The sequence below is a fragment of the Cyprinus carpio genome, chromosome A19, assembly GCF_018340385.1.
Source record: "Cyprinus carpio isolate SPL01 chromosome A19, ASM1834038v1, whole genome shotgun sequence".
Taxonomy (NCBI): Eukaryota; Metazoa; Chordata; class Actinopteri; order Cypriniformes; family Cyprinidae; genus Cyprinus; species Cyprinus carpio.
Window position 1 is genome coordinate 12,382,714 of NC_056590.1, and position 25,514 is coordinate 12,408,227.

The following is a 25,514-nucleotide window of genomic DNA, read 5'->3' on the forward strand; positions in this document are numbered from 1 at the left end:
TCATCTGGGTAATCCCTGTTACTGTGTTTTTGCTCACGGAATAAATTAATAATGGAATGAAAAATCGATTATTTCTACAGCAGCATCTCCACTGAAAGCTTATACTTTTGCAAACTTTTGCATGATGACTGACTGCCATTCCAGACTGCAAAATATAAAAAGCACACATTTAATTGTACTGGATCATTCTTCAGTCCCACTGAAATTGCTATATGGACCCCAGGAATCATTACAACCCTTTACACCACTAGTTAATGCGGGGGCCTCCAAGCTCGGTCCCAGAGGGCCGGTGTCCTGCAAAGTTTAGCTCTGTGTTCTGATGATTTTTTGTGCTACCTCCCATTTAAAAGATAGTTAGCACAAATCGATAGCGAACAATATCAGATTGTGCTATGTGGTTTGAGGCTTTTTTTAATGTCCATACCTACCCCTACCCTAAACCTACCCATCCACACCTACCCTTACCTTAAACTTACCCTTAAAACAGTGCAAATATATTTTTAGTAGCACAATCTGATAGGTTTGTTTCATCGGTAGGCTACACCCTGTCCGTCACATAGGCGAAATAGGGCAAATGCTAGGGGCGCCCAAATGAGTTAAGTTATATATATATATATATATATATATATATATATATATATATATATATATATATATATATATATATATATATATATATATATACATAGGCCTAATATTATTTTAATTAGGGGTGCGATTTTCAGAATGAATTCCGGTAATGTGTTCAAGTGCAGCTCATGATACGCAGTGCTTCTCTCCCAGTAGTCCCTCACTGCAGAACACGAGATCCAGGGGGTGTGGTTAGATCCAGATCCAACATCTCCCACCTTACATATACCTAAACCTACACGTCTCCACCCCCTGATCCCTAAACCCACCCATCTCCACCCCTAAACGTACCAATCTCCACCCCCTAGATGTGGATTTCAAGGTGACTGAAATCCCTTAGGTCCTCAGCCTTCAACCAACCAGGAGGCTTCATGGAGAGTTGCCTCCATCACGCCATGTCATATCTGATACATATTATACATTCATAAAAACATGTAAAGACTGACACATATACACATACCTGACAAATTCACACTAGCTGAGTGACCCCTTAAGATTTACACGAGAAAACCCATTTACTCTCTAGACTACACAATTCCTTGATCATGAATACTTATTGATAATGATTACATTCAAAAGACATAACATTTTAAAAAGATATATGTAAGATAAATGTATTTGAGTGAGAACAATCAATGCAATCAATGCAAATTTAAACATTTCCATAACACAAGGAAACACTGCTGTTCCTTAAGTGCCTCCTGCTGACAGAGAGTGAATTTGCATTTTCATTCAGCCCATCAGCTGTTTGCTATGATTTGTGTTGCCTAATTTCACAAAGCTAAAGTCAGACCACTCTGTTTTTGATTCAGGTTTTGAAATTATACAGTCTAATTTAGATCAAAATATAAGTTAATAAAGCAACTCGCCATATTCATCATGCACTCATACTTTCTTTCTTTCTTGACTTTTGCTTAAATAAAATACATTAAAAATCAGTATTGGATTGTGCCATGAAAAAATAAAGAGCAGTACATCCCTAAATTTATGAATGTTTGAAATGAAGAAATGAAGATTTAAATGTTAGTATTGTAGTGTATTTATTTATTTATTTATTTTGCAATCATATTATTTATTTCATATGTCATTTGTTTTATGTCACAAAGCTATGCAATTTCTGTGTAAATGCTCAGTGGTGGAACTGGCTGCGATGCAAGGGACACCAGCTAAAATCTTCAGTAGCCCCTCACTGCAGAACACAAGATCCAGGGGGCGTGGTTGGATCCATATCTAGGGGATGGAGATTGGTAGGTTTAGGGGTGGAAAAAGGTGGGTTTAGGAACCAAGGGGTGGAGACGGGTAGGTTTAGGTATATGTAAGGTGGGAGGAGTTGGATCTGGATCTAACCACGCCCACTGGATCTTGTGTTCTGCAGTGAGGACCATCTCAAAATCTAGCCTAGGGCATCATATTGGTCAGGGTTAGCCCTGCCTCAACACACCTGCCTGGAAGTTTCTAGTATGACGTAATGTAATGTTCAATGCACTTTTTGTAGTTTACAACAACAAATCGAATATATTTTCTTTTTCTTTGCATTTTTATATCAATATTGTACAATATTTTACTATTAAAATCAACTTCATAAGCATGTTAGGTCAAAAGTAATCAAATAAGTAGAGTTATTATATTACCTAGAATGTGTAATGTTATGGATCACGTTACTTACTACGATTTTTGTCTTGTCATTTGGAATCAGTAGCAGACTAAAATTTGTAAATAATCTTCCCAGCATTGCTCATATCTCTCAAGGTACTGCTCACCAATCTCACACCAATTGTAATTTACTAAAGTAACCGCCAGAGTGCAGGGTTACACTGTGTTTGCATCCTACACTTCCTCTCCAGCTATTACAGCAGAGGATTAAACAGTGAAGTTAAGTGGAGTGCGCGCGCCTGCCTTGCTCTTATGTTGAGAGAGGATACTGCAGGTCGGACTATCCATCACCTTTACCGCTCAGCCCGATGGAGCTGCTTATATCACCGTAGACAATTTGGAAATGGAATCGAATGGAAAATGAGTCCAGTGCATAAACTGCACTCAGAACGATCTTAACACTGAGGAACTTTTTCTGGCGTCGCTTGGGATTTGTTCTTATAATTAAACAGTGGGTAAGTTGTATCCTTTTAATAGCAAAACATCATAACGCGCTCAATTTGATATTTTACGCATTGATGGAATAATCATTTTACCTCATATTTCAATGCATACAAAGCCAAATAAGAACTTTGATGGATACATTTAACACTTTATGCCTAAAGAAGAAAGAGATTTCGGACTTGTACAGTTTGAATCGCATTGTGGTGCCGCTGATTGTGCGCATAGTTGTAATATTCTCTGTACTACACAACAGACTACAAGATCGTATGGGGTCAATCTACTATTTAAAATTTGAATAGTTGTTTATGGGTCATTAGGATTAAAAAAAAAAAAATCAAAACGCACAAACAATTATCTAAAATGAACCTTATCTGTGATAAACTTTAATTTTCTTCAATTTCTGAATTAAAAGTCATACTGATATTTTGTATGAAGCAAAAAAAAAAAAAAAAAAAAACTCGAGTCGTGTAACTGACAAGAAAGAAGTCGCACCGAAAGGCTTTTTGTCATACATTAGACGCTTTGTTTATTTTTTACAATTTGTTTACTTTTTCTAAGTAGTCATACAAGTTTTGGTCAGCCCTTGGCGATAAGCTATTGATTTCCTACTTTTGATGACTATTGACGAATGCTTCACTGGATTCATTTAGCTGTTGTAACCTAGAATACATTTTCTGTGGAGAGGTGAGAGTTTGTAAAGGTTTTGATGTAATATACATGCATTAGTGGATCTGCATCTGTTTTCTATGTATTTTTGTACCTCAAATTAACAGCATGAAATCTAGGCCATTGGTCCACATGAGGCTGTCCAGCAGCAGGTCCCACATAAACACTTGATTATTCATCATATTACAGGAAACTTCATGCTTTCCAGGATTATTTAAATACACGCAATGCAAATATATGGGAGGAGCACAACAGTAGATGAACAGTACTTGAACAACTGCATGGGGGCTATTCACATACAGTCACCTCTATTAATCTGGCCAGGTGCATTAAAATACTGCACCAAAGTGGGACACTTAGGATTGCTTACTGTAAGAACTCCAAGGGGTTGCTAGCAATAGTTTTGTCCATCTTGCAGGGCTATAAGGCTCTGAAGGGTTTCACCCGCCAGTAACGGTATGTCGGCCTCTTTTATCTAAAAATAACAATAATGATAACAAAAAAAATGTGGCACTCAAAGGAAGCAGAGGGCATTAATAATTGAATAGCACACAGAGATACACGTTCTCTGTGGTATGGTCTCAGAGTATTGGGGTCAACGCTGCGCTCTGTGTTCCAGGGAATCTTTCCCACGAGGATGACGCTGAGCTCATTCCACATGGTGCCTGATGGAAGAGCAATTTCATTATAAAGCAACGTTATCAGGGTCTCTGACTTAACAAGTCACCCGTTTTCTGTATTAATCAACACACTTATCATGCTTGAACATGTCTATTCAAAAGTGTAACATAATTAATTCAAATTATTTCAAGGACTGCCATCCTTTAGGGACTACAGTGTAAAAATGTTTTGTCAGCTAACCTATAAAACATACTTCAACTGAACATAACTGGTTTTAAATTCAAAAGTATTGTTTAATATAACTGAATCAACCATGAGACTGCACCAGTGAAAGCTTTTTTAAGGGTCAGATGAGGTACGTAACCATCGAATAGTGGGGCAGTTTTATTAGATTCGTGAGTTTTTTGTGATGCCATGATCTAAAACTAACAAAAAATATATTCAAATAATAATATATTAAAGACAATATTTAAAATAACTCAAAATTAAAAAAAATCTTTAACGTAATTTGGTGATTGTGGATGTTTTAACATGTTTTGTGGATTTTTTTTTGTTTGTTTGCTAACTGGTTATCAAGTTTAGCAACTATGTTTGCTGCAATGTAAGATTACAGAATGTTGTTATAGTACATTTCTTCTTTGAAAAGTGATAAAAGTTAGAATTTTGTTGAATTAGGTCTCTGTTATTGTTGGAAAAGCATGTCACCTTAATCTTAACATGGTCAAGGTGGTTTCTGGAAAATTATAGCTGGTTCATTTTCATTATTAAAAAAAAGCCTTTTATGCTCATCAATGCTGCATTTATTTGATCAAAAATGCAGTAAACAGTATGTTTTGGAATACTATTGCATTAGTGGTTTGGTACTCAAGAAATACTTCTTGTTGTCCTGCTAATTTTTGTGGAAACCATGATACAATATTTTTAATGATTTTTTGATGAATAGATAGTTCAAAACAGCATTTTTAAATAGATTTTTTTGTGTCAACAATCACTGTTGACCAATGTAATCCATCCTTGCTATATAGAAGTATTAATTTCTTTAAAAATATCTTTCTGACCCTTTTTGAGCTTTTGAATGTTAATGTATCTCATATCTGTTCTATATCATGCTTTAAAACATCTTTTCTTATGCAGCTTGAACACAAAATGAGTAACATCTACGAGTCTGCTGCCACCACGCTGGGCCTCTTCAACAGCCCATGTCTGACAAAAGTGGAGCTCCGTGTGGCCTGTAAAGGAATATCTGACAGAGATGCTCTGTCCAAGCCTGACCCCTGCGGCGTCCTCAAGATGCAGTCCCACGGACAGTGGTTTGAGGTGGGTTCGTGTTCAGGTTTTGTTTTCTCTAGCACAAACAGAATGATATTTTTCATGAAAAAGGAACATCTCATTTTCACCTGCACAAAAACAGTCTATCGTATATGTACTTTTCATAACAGTTTTCAGTGAATCATTTCAAAGAAACAGCTGTTTGTGTGTCATACCCTAGATATTTCATCCAATCACAAACTCCCTTTCCTTGCTTTGAAATTGCTGCGCATGTAGTAACTTTTTAGCAAACTTCTGATGTTATTGTAAGTTTCCGAGCATACAGTACTTTAGTAATAATCCTTTCACAAACACTAATCTGGACTGAACAGAAGCTACCAGAACTGGCTCTTTATGAACCTGAATGTGTTCATGTATGTGTCTATGGCTGATTAGCGTTCTGAGACTGTAGTCTCAGCTGTGGTGCTGTAATGTGAAAGTAATATAAAAAAGCACCGTTAGATCACAGAAAGTGTTCTAATTGTCACGTTGTCTTGTGCTTCACTAATAAAATCAAATGCAAGGATGTGCAGTGCTGCAAAAACTAATGTGAAGTGGCCTGTTCGTTTTTGCTAGGTATCTGTGAAAGGATTCAGTTGCAGTACAAAACAGGTGTTTCTGGCATACAGGGTTTTGCTTGGTATAGTTAAGGAATCCATAATTAATAAAGCAGTGCCATTTGAACTCCAGCTATGAGCACTGAAGTTTAAAAAAAAAGTTATGTGTTTGAAACCATATAAGTGGGTTGAAGGCCAGCAGTCTGGAGAAAATGTCCTGCTCATATTTCACTTAAAACAGGTAATTATTTTTATATATTTAGAAGACTAAGCAGGTTTTAAGAACCAAAAATATGGCTTGCATTTGGATGTTATTCTCGAGATAATTATATACATTCACCCTACTTTTTTCTCCACTATTGTAAAGCAACTAAAAGTGTCATTTTCATATTCTTGTTGCTGTCATGGGACAAAAAAGTTCTATTATCTGAAGGGATAGTTTACTCAAAAAATTATTATAATAATTTCTGTCATCACCTTCATGTTGTTCCAAACCTGTATGAATTTCTTCTTTCTGTGGACCATAAAAGAAATTATTTCGAGAAATAGTGTGTTTTTTTTTTTGGTCAATGGTAACCAAAAAAGTTATGTTATGTTAATTCTTCATAACTAACCCTTGAAATTGATACTGATATAATTTGATTGTTGTATCAAATTTGATTATTTTTACTGAAACTATTTGATTTTAATTTAACAATACTATATATATATATATATATACGTATATATATATATATATCTATATATATATATATATATATATATATATATATATATATATATATATATATATATATATATTAAAATTAAATTGAACAAATATTACTTTATGTAATGGAAGTAGTGAAAGAGGAATTGCCAGATGCATAACAGTAAAGAGAACTGAAAGAATGAAATATAAATGTGTGCCTAAGATTTAATGTCTTCATGCAAAATGTTTTTTTTTTTTTTTTTTTTTTTTTTTTAGAATTGTAAATTACTGGGGCATACACATATAATATATAATATAATAACTTTGGGGTCAGTAAGATTTTTTTATGTGCTTGAAAGAGGTCTCTTATGCTTTATATATATAATATATATATATATATATATATATATATATATATATATGTATATATATATATAGCTATATATATATATTTTCAGCATTTTCAGAATTTTCTGCAGTCATTACTCCAGTCTTCAATGTTACATGCTTCTTCAAAAATCATTATGATATGCTGATTTGGTACTTAAGAAACATTCTTATTTTTATTAATGTTGAAAACAGTTGTGCTGATTAATTCTGTCATAGAAAGTTCAAAAGAACAGCATTTACTTAAAATATATTTTTAACAATATAAAAGTCTTTACTGTCACTTTTACACAATATGTTCTTTCTGATTAAAAGTATTAATATAAAAATCTCACTGACCCCACATTTTGTGTATTCTTGACATGCTTTGTTAGATTCGCTAAATTATTGATGACACATACTTGGAATTGAGTATAGTACTATTTTAAATGGTTTGTAATTGTCGTAATGCCACTAATAACCTTTCACAAATTTGATTTGCACTTTAAGCACAATAACCCCATTGTTCTGTGGTTCTATTCAACTAAGGGCCATTGACATTGATTTGAGATAAGACTGAATGTGAACTGAATTGATTCAGGATATGAACTGGATTAGGGAAAATCATTGTCATCATCCAAACAATCAGCCTGTAATAAGACAGGAAAGGATGTCATCGATCCTAGTTCCTAGAAATGGGAAATACATTAAAACAGCAGAGTTGGAGTGTGACAGTTGTTGTGTTCTGATTGGTTCCAGGTGGACCGGACAGAAGTGATTCGCAGCAGCATCAGTCCTGTTTTCTCCAAAGTCTTCACCGTGGACTACTATTTTGAGGAAGTGCAGCGCCTCCGTTTTGAGCTTCATGACATCAGTAGCAACCATAATGGACTCAAAGAGGCAGACTTCCTGGGCGCCATGGAGTGCACACTCGGACAGGTGAATGCGAGAGATGGCAGAGTGCACACTTAACGGAAGCGCAGTAGGGAAGATGAAAGCTAGTGAATGGAATGAGTGCGTGAGAGAGAGGATGAGTACGTGAGAGGGATTGTGTGGATTCAAAAGGGTAGCAGAGAGCTCACTGGAGCAGGAAGGTGCCTGCTGGGCAGAGGGACTATTACTTCAAACTCTTTTTATCTAGTCTATGATAAAACAAGATTACAACTAGTGGTATATAAAGGAACATAAGAGGGTAAAGAGGACTCGAGGGAAGGAGAGTTCATGTAAGGGTGAGGACCTGAAGGATTTGGATGCTAACAACAGACACTTATTTTGTTTCAGGCTGTTAAACAGATAAGTAGTAAGTGGTGAGAACTAACTATGATGGTCGTAGTTAGCTCTCATCACTTACAATTGACAAGTAGTGTATAGTATGTGGTTTGAAAATACTTATTTTTGTGAATTGAAAATGTTGTTTCAAGTGCTTCTTGTTGGTTAATTGGATAAAAATATCCAATTTAATGTTACCATCTATAATATGTGTACGTGTAAATATAGCCTTGTTGGTGAATGTGGTGTGCCTTGTGCGTTTAGCTTTGGCTTAGCTTATTAATTCACTTGAAATGATAGAAAAAAAATTATTTTGATGTGGTAAAGTTGTCACATGTCTTCATGAAGTTTTAATATCATTTCCAATATGTCTGCCTCCTTGTTGCAACGCATATCTTGTTGCTGCCAAATTAATTGAATATATTAAGTATTAATTTCTTAATATATGTAAAAAAAAAAAATTATAAATAAATATATAAATAAATATTTATAATTTAACTTTGTCTCATCTTTTGAAACTTTTGAAAACGTTTTTGACTGCCACAAAGATTCCTAAATATTACTAATTAAATCAAAAGAAATGTTAATAATCATTTCATTGTGATCCATAAATTACAAGTCAATACCAAATATGATTTTTAAAAAAGAATACAAAATATTCTATACAAAAAATTTAATAATACATTTAATAAAAAATATAAATTTTAATAAAAAAATCTTTAAAAAAAAAATTTTAATAAAAAATTTAAATACAAATTTTTATATAAATAAATATTTATAATTTAACTTTGTTTCATCTTTTGTTGGCATTAAAACTTTAAAAATTTGACTACTATAAAGATTGCTAAATATTACTAATTAAATCAAAAGAAATGTTAATAATCATTTCATTGTGATTCATAAATTAAAAGTCAATAACAAATATGATTTTTAAAAATGAACACAAAACATTCTATTTATTTAGTCTAAAGCTTCAAACTAAAGCAAGAATATTTAATATTATGTTAAAAACTTGAGTTTTCTAACTATTATTTAATTTACCATTTTATATGAATTTAGTCAGAATACACTGAAAGAAAAAAATCAGAAAAATTAAAGTTGTACTGGTAATTTAGACTTATTCATTAAATTGACGAATATTTCCTTTAACCCTAAAACACAACACAATGCGTAATTCAACATAAAGGTAAAACTGCTGTGAAAATACCTTCATATTAAGGTTTGTTAGGGCTTACAAGTCTGGTTTGCAGTCTGTGTGCATGTACCTGTTTGCCTCATGTCCTCTCCTCTTCCTTCATAGATTGTATCACAGAGAAAACTGTCCAAAGCTTTATTGAAGCAAGGAAACACAGCTGGCAAATCATCTATCACAGTAAGAATAGATGTCTCACCCCCAATTAATTCACACTGCAAGTTTATGCTCTTTTGTCATAACCTGAGCGATGACTTCTTGGAAACCACAGGTCACAGCTGAAGAGCTGTCTGGGAATGATGATTACGTGGAGCTCGCCTTCAGTGCCAAGAAACTGGATGACAAGGTGTGACATCTCGATAATTGCTCAACAGGCATTTTGCAACAATATTGAGACAAACAATAACAAGTGTCTTTATCTGATCTCCTTACTGTTTTACTACTCTGGTTTATGAGTAGACAAAATTCAAATGGAGCGATGCATCATCTACTGCTTTATTAAAATATACTGCTATTTTTAATCTTTCATTACAAAATGAGGACAACTTTTAGTCTAAATACACAGTGGACCATTAAGAAAAAACAAGAAATTATGTGCATTCAGATATAGTCTCTAAATGAGAGAAAATCAGGACGCAATAAATGTGCCTGGGATTGATGAATGAATCAATCAAAAATTCATTAATGCTCAAGTGTGTCATTTCTGCACTGCTAGCACCACCAAATGAAAAGGATTCCCAAAAGAGCTTCCAGAACACTTATGTTTGTAGATGTTATATTTACTTTAAAAACAAGAATAAGTTTGATTCTTTCTCTGTTTAGGACTTTTTTAGCAAGTCAGATCCATTTCTGGAAATCTTCAGAGTGAATGATGATGGCACAGCATCACTGGTGCACAGAACAGAGGTGAGATTAACAGATGCACACATATTAAATACATCCTGAAGAAAAATAATGTACATGTATCAACTGGTATTTTTCTGTTTATAGACCATTATGAACAATCTGAGTCCTGTCTGGAAATCATTCAAAGTTTCTTTAAATACACTCTGCAGTGGAGACCATGAGCGGGAGTTAAAGGTATGACAGATATTTTCACTATATCCATTATTATGTTAACATAAACCAAAAACCTATCCATTTGCATACTGTTATGGTAACTGGAGAGATATTTTTGACATAAAGCAGTGTATCATCTCATTGAAAGGTATACTGCAGCAATGTGATCACACTCCCTATGAGGCTTTTATGTCAGTGTAGTTTTTTTTTTTTTTTTTGCTCTTTATTCTGGGTCTCAGCGTGACCATTTGGTCACATTAGATTAGAATCATCTTGGCAGATTTATGTAATGGCAGTCCTATCCATTCTGCCTCACCATTGCAGCTGACATCTTTCATAGTGAGCTAATTACTGAGTGGGTAAATGCAGCCCGGCTGTTTGAAGGGTCCTGACAGTTTTCTGAGGGGAATAGACATGGTGGAACCAACGACAGAAATTGATGTTACTGCCCTTTCGTCCATTCAAGTCCACACAGTCCTCCTGGGTTGAAGAACTTTCTGTCTTTGTGTCCAGTTGTAAAAAAGAACACTAATAAGACTCTACGGAGAGCAAGAAGCCCTGTTATATTAAAGATAGGACAGATTTGGAATAAGAAAGTTAGATTAGACTCAAAGTACTATTCTGTTGACTTCCCATACTGTATGTGCTGTAGCATTCAAGTCCTTTTTAATATTCTGTAAGCATACTTGTGAGATTACATATATATTTATTTAACTAATTAATTAATCAATAATTTAGAGTATATATGCATTTATATAATACATAAAGTATTTATTAAACTTAAAACACAAAGTTACTGAACATTTTTGCTCAGAAAGTTCTGTAATGGATGTTTTCAAAAACGTTTTACCAGGAATAATAATTTTTTACCAAATATAGAAATCGTATATAATGTTTATTATAATGATGTGAGTTTGTAGTCAGATGTTGTTTTTTTCATTGCTCCTCTATGTTAATACTTTTTATTTCTTTTAAAATACATTGATATTGTTATGAAAATAGCAATAAATGCTGGTATGGCAATAAAAGCAAGCAAACAAACAAGCTACTGTACTGAAAGCACACTTATATTAATACTTCAAATTTAATAATCCAATTTATTTTAACAACTCCAATATGTCAACCTCTAGGTCTTTATTACTTATGAAAGGGGGTCGATACATTGCAGTTGTTCAGTAAAACTGTGCAGCATTGAAATCAGGTCAATTCCATTTAATAATTTACCTGTAGTGTGTGTTAGTGTGTGTGTGTGTGTGTGTGTGTGTGTGTGTGTTAGTGTGTGTGTGTGTGTGTGTGTAGTATCACCCTTGGCCTTTAACTACTTTTTAATAGCATGAAGTTTGTGTGTGTGTATGTGTGTGTGTGTGTTTGCTTATTTATTCACGAAAGTTCCTAAGATTGTATTACTTTCCTTCTCTTCTGTTTAATCTCTCTCTCTCTGTCAAACACACACACACACACACATTCAGTTTTCAGCAATGCAGGTGTAAGGTCCTCATTGGTATGCCAATGCAGAAGTGGGGATAGGAGAGCTGTATTGTAATAATCTGTCTTTAAAGATGCTTCTCTTTGTGTTCTCATAACACTGAGCGCTAAGTTTAGATGAGATTTAGTCTTGATTTATTAGAGAGCTGAATCCCTTGATCAGCTCCATGCTGGCACTTTACGTTGCTGCTCTCAGCTTTACTTGAAAATAACCACCACTTACAGCAAATTAACTAATGTTTTAAATGCTTGGAAACAAGCCACTTTGAATTAAGCCTTTGGCAATTATACTAAGTGGCTGAATGAGCAGTTGTGCAACATGTTCATTTAAAGCTGGTTAAATTACATTTTCAGTCTAAAATTCTCAAACATTGTTGATTTGAATCCAAATATTTATAGGTGACGTTGGACAGTCAAGGACATTTATAGTCAGACAGATGGGAAAACAGTTATTTATTTTAGGTGACATGTCCCTGAATAAACATGAACTGGTTTGTTTAATATTCATGACTTCTTTACACTCAACGCACTACAGACAGCAATGTCTCCGCAGTGAAAACACACACTGAATTCAGATTCACAGAGTTATGGAGCCACTGCAGTTATGTTTTATTCATGTTGTGAGATATATCTATATTTGTATAAGACAAGGCAGTTAAACCTTCTTGTTATGTATTTTGAGAGCTCACAATCACTCTGCTTTTTTTCATGGGTTAAATGTCTCCATTCTTTCGTGCATATCTGAGCCCCATTTGTTTTAAAACATGATACAGTTGCATAAACCCATTTATGCCAATTATGTCATAAACTTTTTCAAGAAGAAAAGAATTATGGAAAGTACAGTTGTGAGGTAACTTACAGTAGGTGGGTTATGTTTTATTTCTCATCGGGGTAAACAATATGTTTATGCAGATTTTGATATGCCCATTTATCATTTAAGCACTTTATGAAATCTTTGACAAATCTGGATGTAACTGGCTCAAAGAAAACACAAATTGTGCAATAATTTAAAATTTAGTTAGGAAAACTTTGTGTGCAGTGTGCATCCACATGCAATTTCCTCATTGTATACGTTGTTAGAGTGTTTCTGAACTGGGAACCATTATTGTGATGTATATTGTTCATATAATTAAAGATACATATTCACAACATAGCTCTGTTATTAGAGTCAATTAATCATATATTCTAAAAAATCATTCAACATTCAAATATTTTACAAAATAATGTTTCATTTCAATAGCCTTTATTTTAGTTCAGTTTAGTGTGTGTCTGTGTGTCTTGCACTCACATCTCTTCATCCATCTTTTGGGGATGTTTCCCAACTTTATGCAGAGTAGAGGAGCAGGTGTGAGTTGTGCATGTTGAGTTATTGTTGGTTCTCACTTCTTCAGCTGAAAAGTCAACCACAGCATCTCTGAATTAATATTTTAAATGGCCTTCAAATTTTGATTACCACCCGCTTATGTCTCAGCATCAATGATTCATTAACAGCAATGCTACAGTGTGCTGTCTTCCTGCCACACACCCACATTCACAATGGCACATATACACACACACTCCAGCGTACCAACGAGAGTATTAAATCTTTAAATCAACAACATGACACAAGGTATTAAAACTGAAGAAGTGTTACGATAACAAGATGACCTGCTGCAGTTTCTCTCTACATTTGTATCACTGCATTGACATTGCTTTCACAATCCTTTATTACCTCTTGAAACTTTAGACTCCTCAGCTTGTTCCAGATTCAGCACCAACTAGATAAAAGCTCTTCTAAATGAACTGTGACATTTCAGTCTCAATGTAGCAAGAAAAGCTGATGCTGTTTTAATTTTGCCTGTACTTGTGGAAGTTATTAATTATTTCAGCTCTTGGTGTTTGGACACACTGTTTACTTTGTGTGCATTTTTACGTACAATCTATCATTTCTGAGACACTGCTGTTATGGCTCCTTGAAGCAACTCTAAGATTAAAACCAGTGTTTGCGTATGAGTTGTGGAGGTTAAAGGAATAGTTCATCCAAAAATGAAAATTCTGTCCTCATTTACTCCATGATGTTTTTACCAACATTCTTCAAAATATCTTCTTGAATAGAGAAACATAAAAAAGAATAATAAGACTTAAGTTTAAAGTAATACAAATGTTATTTTTATTTTCCTATTGGCAAAATAGTCTCACTAAATTTTAAAACAGGAAAACATAATAAAAAATTTCCCACAAACAAATCTTAATTTTTTAATGCAATTTTGCAGTTTAATTTTTGCAGGTGTATCATTATAGCATGAGTTTTTGTTTGTACTCTATGTTTCTGTATGTGTGTGTGTGTGTGTGTGTGTGTGTGTGTGTGTGTGTGTGTGTGTGTGTGTGTGTGTGTGTAAGATAATGTGAGCATAAATACTGCTAGAGAAAACTATTTAGCACAGAATATTTATCACGGTTCTTAGGGACTGAAGTCTCACACGCTCATGCACAAAGCTAAAATTATTCACAGATTTATTTACTGCATTAAGCATGTGGCTCAGCATATTAAAAATGTGGAATAAATCAAATAGCAGTTATGTTTCAATTTATTTAACTGTATTATAAATATTTTATGCATATTGTAAATTCTGTGTAATTAGCTTTTTTTTTTACTACACTATTTTCTTGTTGTAGTGTACAGTATGGGACTGGGATTCAAATGGCAAGCACGACTTTATAGGAGAATTTCAAACCACCTTCAAGGAGATGAAGGCGGCGATGGATGGGAAGCAGGTATAAACATACACACACAGTCAGAAAACAGACCCTACTTCCAAAATGTAGATTTCCAGCTCTCATCAACACAAAGTACATTTTTGCATTTTTGCAAGTACTGAATATACCCTGAAGCACATGGAACTGAGTAAGAGCAGTAGCAAACTTCATAACTCCAGTTTATGGATACGTGCAAAGAAGAAAGCCTTCATTAATAAAAAACTATCACATTAATAACAAAATATCACATCTCGATTGGAGCTCGCCCATGGGCTTTTGAACGGTTGTGGAAATTCAAAGAAGATTCTGTAGTCTGATGAGGCCAAAATGTAACTATTTGAGTCTCATTTCTAAGCACTTGGAGTCTTTGTAAACATTTTGCCGTTCACAAATAGTTCCTATCCAACCTGATGGGTCTTTAAGCATTTTTAGATAATTCTGTTCTAATAATTCTGTGATAGAGACTTACACAAAGCAGCACACTGCTGACCCACCCAGAATACCATAGCAATGGAATAACAACAACATAGAAACAGACTACCCACATAGCAACACCCTGGCAACCACCCAGAACATCCTAGTGTCACGGCATCAAGCTTTACACAGGCAAGCAACACTCACATTTGGTTGAGAAAATAAAAATGTATTAATGTTTTTTTTTTAATTAGCATACTTAAAAATCTTTTTTTCCCTTCATCAGAGAGTGCATTGCATCAGTGCGTAAATATCTAAGTACAATTATATTTTCTACATTCCAGTTCCTCACGTAGGTTCCATGAATCTCTTTATCTTCTGTCGAGAGCCTCAGGTCTGTTTATGCAGCGGAAACTCAGTCAGTGTGAAAGCTCAACGTGAGCCTGCTCTTTACAGTTATGCTGCGTTTTCTCTTGCAGGCGGTGTGAAATAAGCCTAACACTTACTTTTTTATCTTTATATGTCTCACTTTCTCAGTTTTCATCTCTACTCTTCCTGCCTGTTCGTAACTGAATTCATCATGTCATCTTTCTGTCTGTTTGCATCTCTCACTGTTTTTCTTTTGAACGTATTTTTGCAACAAGAGAGCACATGTGAAAAAGAGTGTTGTGTATTTGTGCTGTGTCAGATGAATGACTGCAGTGGCATGTTTTGACAGTTTAGAGCACTGTAGTGATGAACTGAGTGACTGACTCGCCAACCATGATGTCTCCTGTTAAGTAAACTCTTCTTTCAGAAATTATTTTAATATGCTGATTTGGTGTTGAAGAAACTATCAATGTTGACTCTCATAACCAGTAAGACGAGCAGAGTCAAGCATTATATATAGCAGATTTATACAGATATATTTAGCTTCATAAACTACACAGTTGGTAAATCATTTATTTTAAACAATTCAGTTACATTTTGTCTCAGTAGAAGCAAATCTCTGCATCCCTATGGGGGATGATTAGGTGTCCACATACTTAAGCCATATAGAGTATACACACACACACACACACACACACACACACACACACACACACACACACACACACACACACACACACACACACACCCAATGTTATCGTGCCGAATACACTCTTATGTATCAATCTATAGCATCTGAATGAGTTCACTCTGTTTCGTCGCTTCTCTCATTTGAAATCTATTGCCGGTTGTGCAGATTAGTAGTCATTGTGTTGCTTTTAATTCCATTACCTTCATATTCACCATCATCCCCTTGAATTCTCAGAGGAGCAAAGTCGGCAGACTTCAACATAAGCTTCTCATTGCATTTGTTAATCAGTGGAATTCCCCTGTGGTTCACAAACAAGTGCTTCATTTTCAGCAGGATACTCAAATGCTTTCAGTCTCTAGTGGTGGAAGAAAACTTCTCGTATGCTCTTCAAGACCTGATTTGAGATCTTTAGAACAGGCTGAGATAATTGTGCTTTCATCATTTTAAAAATAAATCACAGATTTCAGGCAGATCTTTGTATTTTTGCTAATACAAAGTATTCACACCATAAATGTAAAATGAATAAAGGATTGTTTGGCTTGGATAGACATATCTTTTTTGTTCTGACAGGCATCATCACAAGAGAAACTACAAACTGATCTTGGCCAAAAGGTGACTTATCAACACTGACATGCTTGTGAAAGTCTTGCCTGCACTGCTAGCTTACAGCCAATCACTCTCACATTTTCTGAAAGACTCAACTGCAGCCACTATGCTATGCTGAGTATTTTAGACATCCGTCTATCATTGTGCCTCTCAGCCTGTGGGCATCTTCCTCTCATACAGATATATCACAAGCCCACCTCAGATGAAATACAGTACCTGCGAGCCCAAGCAATTCATCTTGTGGCTCAATGGAATTCAATACAGAGCTGAATGAATGGCATAGTGCTGAATTGTTGTCTTACTGTTGTACATGTTTAACAGATCCAGTGGGAGTGTATTAACCCTAAGTACCAAGTGAAGAAGAAGAATTACAGAAATTCTGGAATGGTAATTCTTACCATGTGCAAGGTGGGGAATTCCTTCACTTTATGTCTGATGTATACCACCATTATGTCTGCCCCTGTAATCACAGCACTAAGTCATTTTGGGTTAAAAAAAAAAAAAAAAACGTACTAGACCAATTTCTTTAAATGCGCGCATACACATACACACACACACACAGACACATATGTATAGTATGATATCTGTTCTATTAAATGGGTTGGTCACTTTCTGACATGTAAACTAAGTGTAATAGTTGACTACTGTGGGTGCTGTGCAGTGATATTCACAGTAGCTACTGTAGGTGAACAGGTATGTTTTATCTCTGTTTCAGATCATAAAGATGCACTCTTTCCTGGATTACATTATGGGAGGATGTCAGATTCAATTCACAGTAAGTAGTTTTGGAAGGCATTTGGAAGACATTTCCCCGACTATCTTCCGTCTTCTATCTTAATGTCATCTTAATCTTTAAGCTAAACTAAACTCCACTGATTCCAGAGTCAATTTACGCTGGATTTTGTAAGTTGTGTTGTCTGGTGGTTTAGCTTCCAGCTGCATGTCTTTTTTGTGTTTACACATCATGTGTTCTCTAAATAAAAATTCCATAAATATTTACTAATTTTTATTTTATTCCAAATCCTATGACTTTATTTCTTGCATTTGAAGAATTGCACTGCTCGCTCTATTTCCATGCAGTTACAGTGAATGGAGACTGAAGCTTTCAAGTTAGTAGCAATGTCCGACTTATGAATCACAAAACCATCCTGAATGAATCAGAATCATTAAAATTCCAATCACTAATTTGATCTCAGTGGTTCATATGTTTATGAGAATAACTACTTAAATTTAAGTCTTAAATTAAGCTATCGGATAACTTTATACAAGTTGTATATACATCTAATACTTTTATGGTATTTTTTACATCCTTTTTGAGGCTTGAAAGTTGAGGTTAAGTAAATAATGCCAAATTAAAATTTTTAGGTGAACTATCGCTTTAACAAATGTTGTTCTGCAGGTGGCTATTGATTTCACTGCCTCAAATGGTGACCCTCGAAACAGCTGCTCCCTCCACTACATCCACCCTTACCAGCCCAATGAGTACCTCAAAGCGCTGATCGCTGTTGGGGAGATCTGCCAGGACTACGATAGGTGACCCACCAATCAATCCTTCAGTCAGTCAGTCAGTCAACCAATAAATTAATCAGTCCAGCAAACAGTCAATCCTTGAATTTTGCCAAATGAAATTTAATGGACTACTCCATCACAAACTGTTTACACTAGTTATTTTCTCAGTACAGGCCATTAACCAAACTGATCCTGTAGGATGCAGAGCTGTCATGTCAAAGATTGTCTTTCTACACTTCAATCACTCTCATGCCCAGAAATCACTTAAGCTCAATTATATCTGACCCCTCACAATGTTACATCCCTGCTCACCTTATTGCTCATCTCTGGGGCTCAATGAGCGCTCATTAATCCTCCCTGCTTCTGATCTGTTTCCAGCGACAAAATGTTTCCTGCTTTTGGCTTTGGAGCCCAAATCCCACCAGACTTCAAAGTAAGTTCATTATTTTTGTATGTTAAAAAAACAGCTTTTTTTAGTTATACCTTAAGGGCAAACAATAATTTTGTAATTTTGCAGTAGAAAAGTTTTCATTTAAAAAAAGTAATTTTTGCTTTTTAAATGATAACACACTTACTGTGATTCTAGTTTTTGTTTGACTGTTAGATTCATTGCATACTTAAAAGTTGAAATTAAATTTCCATTTAAGATCAAATATTTAAGCAATCCCCTATAATGCTCTTTTTTTAAAGAATGCTTGATTTCCTCATCTAAGATTTAACAAACTGAATATGTAACTTGATTTTAAGACTACAAGAAGTTTTCCATACAGTACAAGTAATCACCACGGAAACCAGAGTGCTCTGAATCCCTCACCATTACCTGACAGGAGATTTCTGAATAATTCATGAACTGCCGATGCCCTTTTACTATAATCACCTCATGATTCCTGCTAATCTATGCCAATCGCTCAAAATCAGGTCATCTGATTGGTTACCATGTTTCAATCAGAGGTCATGGCTGCAGTGTGGTTGGATGTGACTTTTAAGAATGCATTTTAGTTGACCACAGTCCAATCCACAGGGAAACTCCATGTTTTATGCATGGTTTTATCCCTTCCATTGGCTGCAATAACTCTGAATATAATTGAACCATAAGAGTTTATGAATAAAATAAATAAACTAAATGTTTTAGTTCTTCCAGTACATTATATGAACTTTAATATCATAATTTAATATCACCAAAGTTCAAAGTTTAAATCAACTGAGTCTTTTTCTCCATACCATTTGAAAAAGCAATTTGTTTCTAAAAGCATAGACTCACTCTGCTATCACTGCCACTGATCTCCAGTTTTTGTCACTTATCTATGTCTTTCTTTCCCTCCTCAATTCAGGTTTCGCATGATTTTGCTGTGAATTTTGATGAGGACAACCCAGAATGTGCTGGTGAGTCATCAAAGTGTAAACTTAATGCCTTTACAAGCATTTTTGTTTTTCTAAAAGAAAGTTTGATAAAATCCAGTGCATTCCTACTGTATGAGTCAGACGTCTCCCACACACACTCAGAAGCATAAACTATGAACTTTTTAACTGATGCTCATGCATTTAAATGCATTTAAATGAGGCTGTGCTCTGCTTTAAATGAGCAAAATCATTAACAAACAAGCACCCATCCAACCTCCGGGTCAAAGGTCATGTTTTCAGGTCAGTAAATGTAATATATATATATATATATATATATATATATATATATATATATATATATATATATATATATATATATCCATTCAGTGTCACATTACAGAACAGATAAGTGCAGAAAATAGTTTTTAGAGAATATATTTTACAGTACGTTTTTTTCAGTACAACCTTTTGTTTTATGCTTAAAAATAATTTTGCAAAATTTAGTGAGGTTTAAAATGAACTTAATTCAATATGTTTCTAAAACAAGTCAGTGTATTGACCTGATGGGCTATGTGTGTTGCAGGTATACAAGGTGTTGTTGAGGCTTATCAGAACTGCCTCCCGAAAATCCAGTTGTACGGTCCCACTAATATTGCTCCCATCATCCAGAAAGTTGCCGACTCTGCCTCTGAGGAGATGCATACCAAAGAGGCCATGGTTAGTCGAAGAGAGAGAGAGAGAGAGAGAGCGCCTTTAATTAGACTGAAGAGCTCAATTTCTGCACAGCACCATATTGACTCAATCTGCTTTACTGCTGCTCCCTTTTTTTCATAAAAACAACCCAAGTTGCTGATGCATAAAAAAAGAAAGCATGCAGTGGAAGAGCACAGCTAAATTATTACTAAATCAGGATTTTTTTGTGTAATTTTCTCACAATATTAAAACATCCTTTTAAACATATAAATTTACTCGAGAAGCCAAACTGGATTAAATAAGGCTCGTTCTCAGAAAATAGTTTATTTACTTAGTTACGTACTAATTTGTTAAATAAAAAATGCAGATTGTCAAATATAACAAATTACTATTAAGGTTTTTTTTTTTTTTTATGAAAAAAGCCTTTTTTTTTTAAATGCAAAAGCTGAATTATCAGCAGCCATTGCTCTAGTCTTTATTGTCTAATATGCTTTGGATGCTCAAGAAGCATTTCTTATTTTTAGCAATGTTGAAAATATTTGTATATTTTTTATGAAAACTATCAAAAGTTTGATAGAGTATGATAAAATAAAAATAAATTAATATTTTATTCAACATTGATGTACTAAATTGTTGAAAAGTGACAGTAAAGACTTATTTCAAAATAAGTCTAAAATAATTCTGTTTCAATTAAATGCTGTTCAATGAACTTTCTACTCATTAAAGAATCCTAAAAAAATATATCATGGTTTCCACAAAAACATTAAGCATCAAAAACTGTTTTCAACATTGATAATAATAAAAGACATTATTATTTATTCAGTATTTTATTAATTCTGCCATAACAGACATAAATTACATTTTAAAATATGTATTGAATTAGAAAATGTTTTTTTAAATTGTAATAATATTTCAAAATATTACGTTTTTTACTTTATTTTCTTACCCCACTGGCAAATTTAGTGTGGATTATGCTGAAAATAAAACAAGAAACAGTTTGTTGATTATAATGCGGCTCTGAGTGCAAGACAATGACACACACCTGGGGATCATAATAGTGCGAGTCTTAATTTTTAAATGTTCTCTCACATTTTATTTTCTCCTCATTCGTTAGGAATACTTTATACTGCTAATCCTGACGGATGGAGTGATCACAGATATGGCAGATACACGAGAGGCCATCGTTCACGCATCCCACCTGCCCATGTCCGTCATCATTGTCGGCATAGGCAACGCAGATTTCAGCGACATGCAGATGCTGGACGGTGATGATGGAATCCTCCGCTCTCCTAAAGGAGAACCCGTCCTGAGGGACATCGTGCAATTTGTGCCCTTCCACAACTTCAAACATGTGAGTAAAAACAGAAATATCTTAGTTCACCCAAAAATACATTTTGTCATTATTTGCTCTCACTCACATTGTTGGAATAAATAATGAATAAATATTCCTAAACTTCTCTTTTTATACACATTTGAATTCATTTTAAAAGAAATCTGTTGGGATCTGGTGAAACCATAAACATAGAAAGCAAAAGCTGACAGTTTTAAGGGATTACTAACAAGTCAAAGCTTAATGAACAGATGTTTCTAATGAAGAGGAATGCGTCATCCCAGGTTTGGTGATTTGAGAAGCTGTATGGTACCTCCGGTCAGGGCATAGTCAGGAAACCAAACTACAAGGGGATGCCGTACATCTAAAGGCATCCAGGGATCTTTTCATCTCTCTCCTTACTCAGGTCTCTCTAAGCTTCTATAACAAGAATCTCTGCACTGGAACAGAGGGAAGGAAAACATCAAAGCTCTTAGATTTTACAGGCCTGTGTTTAGTTTAATTAAGTAGTGTGAAATTGTTCGTGTAGAACAGTCTTCATTATGAAAGCGACTATTTAAAGAGACGTTAGGCGTATTCTGTCCTGCTTTAACCCAGGGATATTCCTGCCTCTGAAGTTGAGTTCATGCAAAGTTCAGGTTTTTATTCCATTTTGTAAATGTTTTATTCTATAAATCCTGTGTTAGTTATAATGAGACAAAATTGTCTTTGGTTTTTTTAATCTCATAAAACAAAGCCTGGTGTATTTTTTATTATTACTTCTAATTCAATAATTTTCATAAATATTAATTTTATTTAATATTTATTACTTGTAGTGTTTAGTAATTTATAATTCATTTATTGTCAAAATAAAAGTGACAGCTGTGAGAAAAAAATGGAATGCATTGGCAGCAACACATGGGAGAGACATGATTCATAATTTCAATACAGTAACATTAGATTGTAGCTAAGCTACTAGTACAAAATTTTATATAAAATAAAAAAAATATTTTCACAAAACTTAACAACAGTATATATATTTTTTTTTTGGGGGGGGGTGGTTTGCAGGAAATATTTGTTTCTAATCAACAACATCACACTTTTCTAGGATTAATATAGATTTGGGTTAAGCTGCTGCAGGGATTCCTTTTAAAGGAGTAACTCTTTTCAGTAGACACTGAATGGTAGCTTAGGGCAGAGGTTTTCAAACTAAGGGGAAAGAAATGTGGTCTACAGAATAGTTAATTTGTTTTTTAAATGTATATAAAAATTATTATTATTAGCATTAGCATTATTTGTTGTTTTATTTATTTTTATTTTATTATTTATTATTTCTTCTTGGCAAAACCTCTTTTCAGATTCTTTTGTGGTGATTTTTTTATTTCAGTTGTTTTGTAACTGGTGATGTAGTTGTGCTTTTTAAATCTTCAGGTATTACATTTGATTTATTGAACCTTTTGTCTAAGGCTTCTTGTGTAGTAAACTCCAGAGAAAGGTTTTGTTTTGCTTTTTTCTTCACAGTCTGGAATACGTCTGTAAGGAAACCTGCTACCTCAGGTCAACTTCTGCAATATCACACAATTCATAAATATTGTGCAAATCTGAAGGTGTGAAGTTGGCTGTCTGATACGAATACTTTGGCGAGAAACTGAGCATGTGTGTGTGTGCGTTATTTTTAGCTCTGTCCTGCTGGGTTTTCTCTGGACTGTTTTGCGGGTGGAGTGAAATAGGAGTGACTCCTTTCCTGTATCACCTACTCAAGCACAAGAGAGTGTGAGATTTCATCTGTATTCCATTCTCTCATCCTTCTCTCCGTCTTTTCTTCCACACAGGCCTCTCCTGCAGCGCTGGCTAAAAGTGTGCTGGCTGAGGTTCCCAATCAAGTGGTGGATTACTACAATGGAAAAGGCATCAAGCCCAAATGCCTGTCGGACTTTGAGTCTTCCAGAGCGTTCAGTCCCTGAGCTACGCACAGCCATATCCGTCTCAACTTCAAGATATCTTCATTGATCATTTCAGAGCTTGCTGCATCAGAATAAGAATCAACAAGCATCCTTGTTGTTGTTGTATTTTTTTCCACACAGGTTTCCAATAGCATTGGGCAAAAATGTCCTTAGCTTTCCATATTTACCTTTTATGAAGTTGTTAGCTATATTAAAGGTGCACTCAGTCATTTTTTTGTTTTGGGTTCCCTCACTAATATGGCAGTTGTCTTGGAAGAGTTGTATTCAGTCATATGATCTCTACATGGAGACCTGCTCTCATGTGAGATGATTTTAAACATTTCTAAAAAGTATTATTATGTATAAAATGATTTAATGTTGTTGAAATCACTGAATCCACCTTTAACATAACAACGGGAAAGATTAATATCATTGCAACCAAACCAATCTGCTGTCACCTACTCTGTGTAATTAAAAGGAAAGCCGAAAGAATGAAACATTCAACCTGACTGTCTTCCTTTTTTGTTCATTAGTGTTGGCTTTTGTTACCTTATTACTGTTATTTTTGGTGGACCTGCTATACAAGGGCTGTATAGTCCAATATAGCATAATATTACAATGCGTAATAGTTTAGGAGGCAAGTGATTATCAGTTATTGGCCAGTGCATGACCAATGCTCAGTTAGTAAACACTGTTAGTCTTTTATAATCCAGAGTGCAACAATTTTATTGCTTTATTCAATTTACCTGCAAAAAGTTTGTGGTCGGTAAGATTTTAATGTTTTTTAAGAAGTCTCCTATGCTCACCAAGGCTTGCTTACTTACCCACCCCAAACTTTTGAACAGTAGTGTATTTATTTTAAAATTTATTTTTAATGTGAGGGCTTTATAACTTACAATTGTTACATACAATTAAGTGTATTGTATATAGCTCTATAAACAAATACATACAGTATTTATTTGAAAGCATGTGGAATGGATACTTCCAGTATTTAGGCATTCTTTGTTTTTGATTTTTTCTACAGGTTTCTTGACATTTGTTTTGCAGAATTTCTTAATGTAATCTAACATTATAAAGTTATTTCAGATGTTTGGAAATAGTAATTGTGTATTTCTGGTGCTGTATTTGACACATTTCTCTTTTTCTTTTATCCATGTCTTTCTTTCCTTCTTTCTTCTGTTTGGAGCGTGTGTGTATGTATGCTTGCTCACTACTGAAACCAGGACTGTATTTTGCATGTTGCCAATAATAAAAAAGTTTTTCCCACTCTTGTTTCTCAGCTTTTTGTTTTGATGTTCACTGGATGCACTTGCTCAGCATCACATGATAAACACACACAGTTCTCTCACACCCAGTATTATTGAACTGGTAGAGTTTTTGTTTAATGCTACAATACTGTAATTCACTAAATGCTAATTTTAGAGGGATGCTTGAATGTAAAGGCTCTTAACAGGCATCAGAAGACCTTGAGAAATGGAGTCCTGGAGGCGTGATAAACTCTATGATTAAGAAGAATCTTTGAAGTCTAAACACAAACATGCACACAGCCTTTCAGTTACTCCATCATGTATAATTAAACACTCGGATCAGCAGAATAAGACCAGGGGATATCAGGAGAAAGAGAGATGTCATTTATCATATTCAACAGGTCCATTAGTCAGATTCAACAGATTATTTAGTGTTAGTAATTTTGCAGATACTTTCTCATTCAAAACAATTTGCAGCAGGGAATGAAATCTGAGGTTGAATGTCTTTCACAAGGACACAGTATTGCGTTTATATGTTCATATGTTTAATATGAATTTTAATATTTAATAGTTTTTTTAAATATAATAATTTTGTTATTTTTAATATATATATATATATATATATATATATATATATATATATATATATATATATATATATAGTTTTAGCAATGCAGCTTATTGCATATATTCATATTCTATTCAATGTATGTGC

At 34.3% G+C, this 25,514-nt stretch overlaps 1 protein-coding gene across 2 annotated transcripts; it reads left to right on the top strand.

The window, feature by feature from the left end:
* Positions 1-2,525: 2,525 nt before the first annotated feature.
* LOC109113117 (copine-4) lies at positions 2,526-24,056 on the top strand. Of its 2 annotated transcripts, XM_042776535.1 has the most exons (17): positions 2,526-2,738; positions 5,149-5,331; positions 7,696-7,875; positions 9,506-9,577; positions 9,669-9,743; positions 10,220-10,303; positions 10,388-10,477; positions 14,597-14,695; positions 16,722-16,763; positions 17,079-17,165; positions 17,473-17,532; positions 18,157-18,290; positions 18,645-18,699; positions 19,598-19,649; positions 20,191-20,324; positions 21,415-21,651; positions 23,442-24,056. In XM_042776535.1, exons 2-17 carry the CDS (start codon positions 5,161-5,163, stop codon positions 23,571-23,573), a joined length of 1,704 nt encoding a protein of 567 aa, XP_042632469.1. In that variant the 5' UTR covers positions 2,526-2,738; positions 5,149-5,160; the 3' UTR covers positions 23,574-24,056. The 2 variants fall into 2 exon arrangements, with proteins under 2 accessions (XP_042632469.1, XP_042632470.1); XM_042776536.1 differs by lacking the exon at positions 16,722-16,763.
* The last annotated feature ends 1,458 nt before the right edge of the window (positions 24,057-25,514 follow it).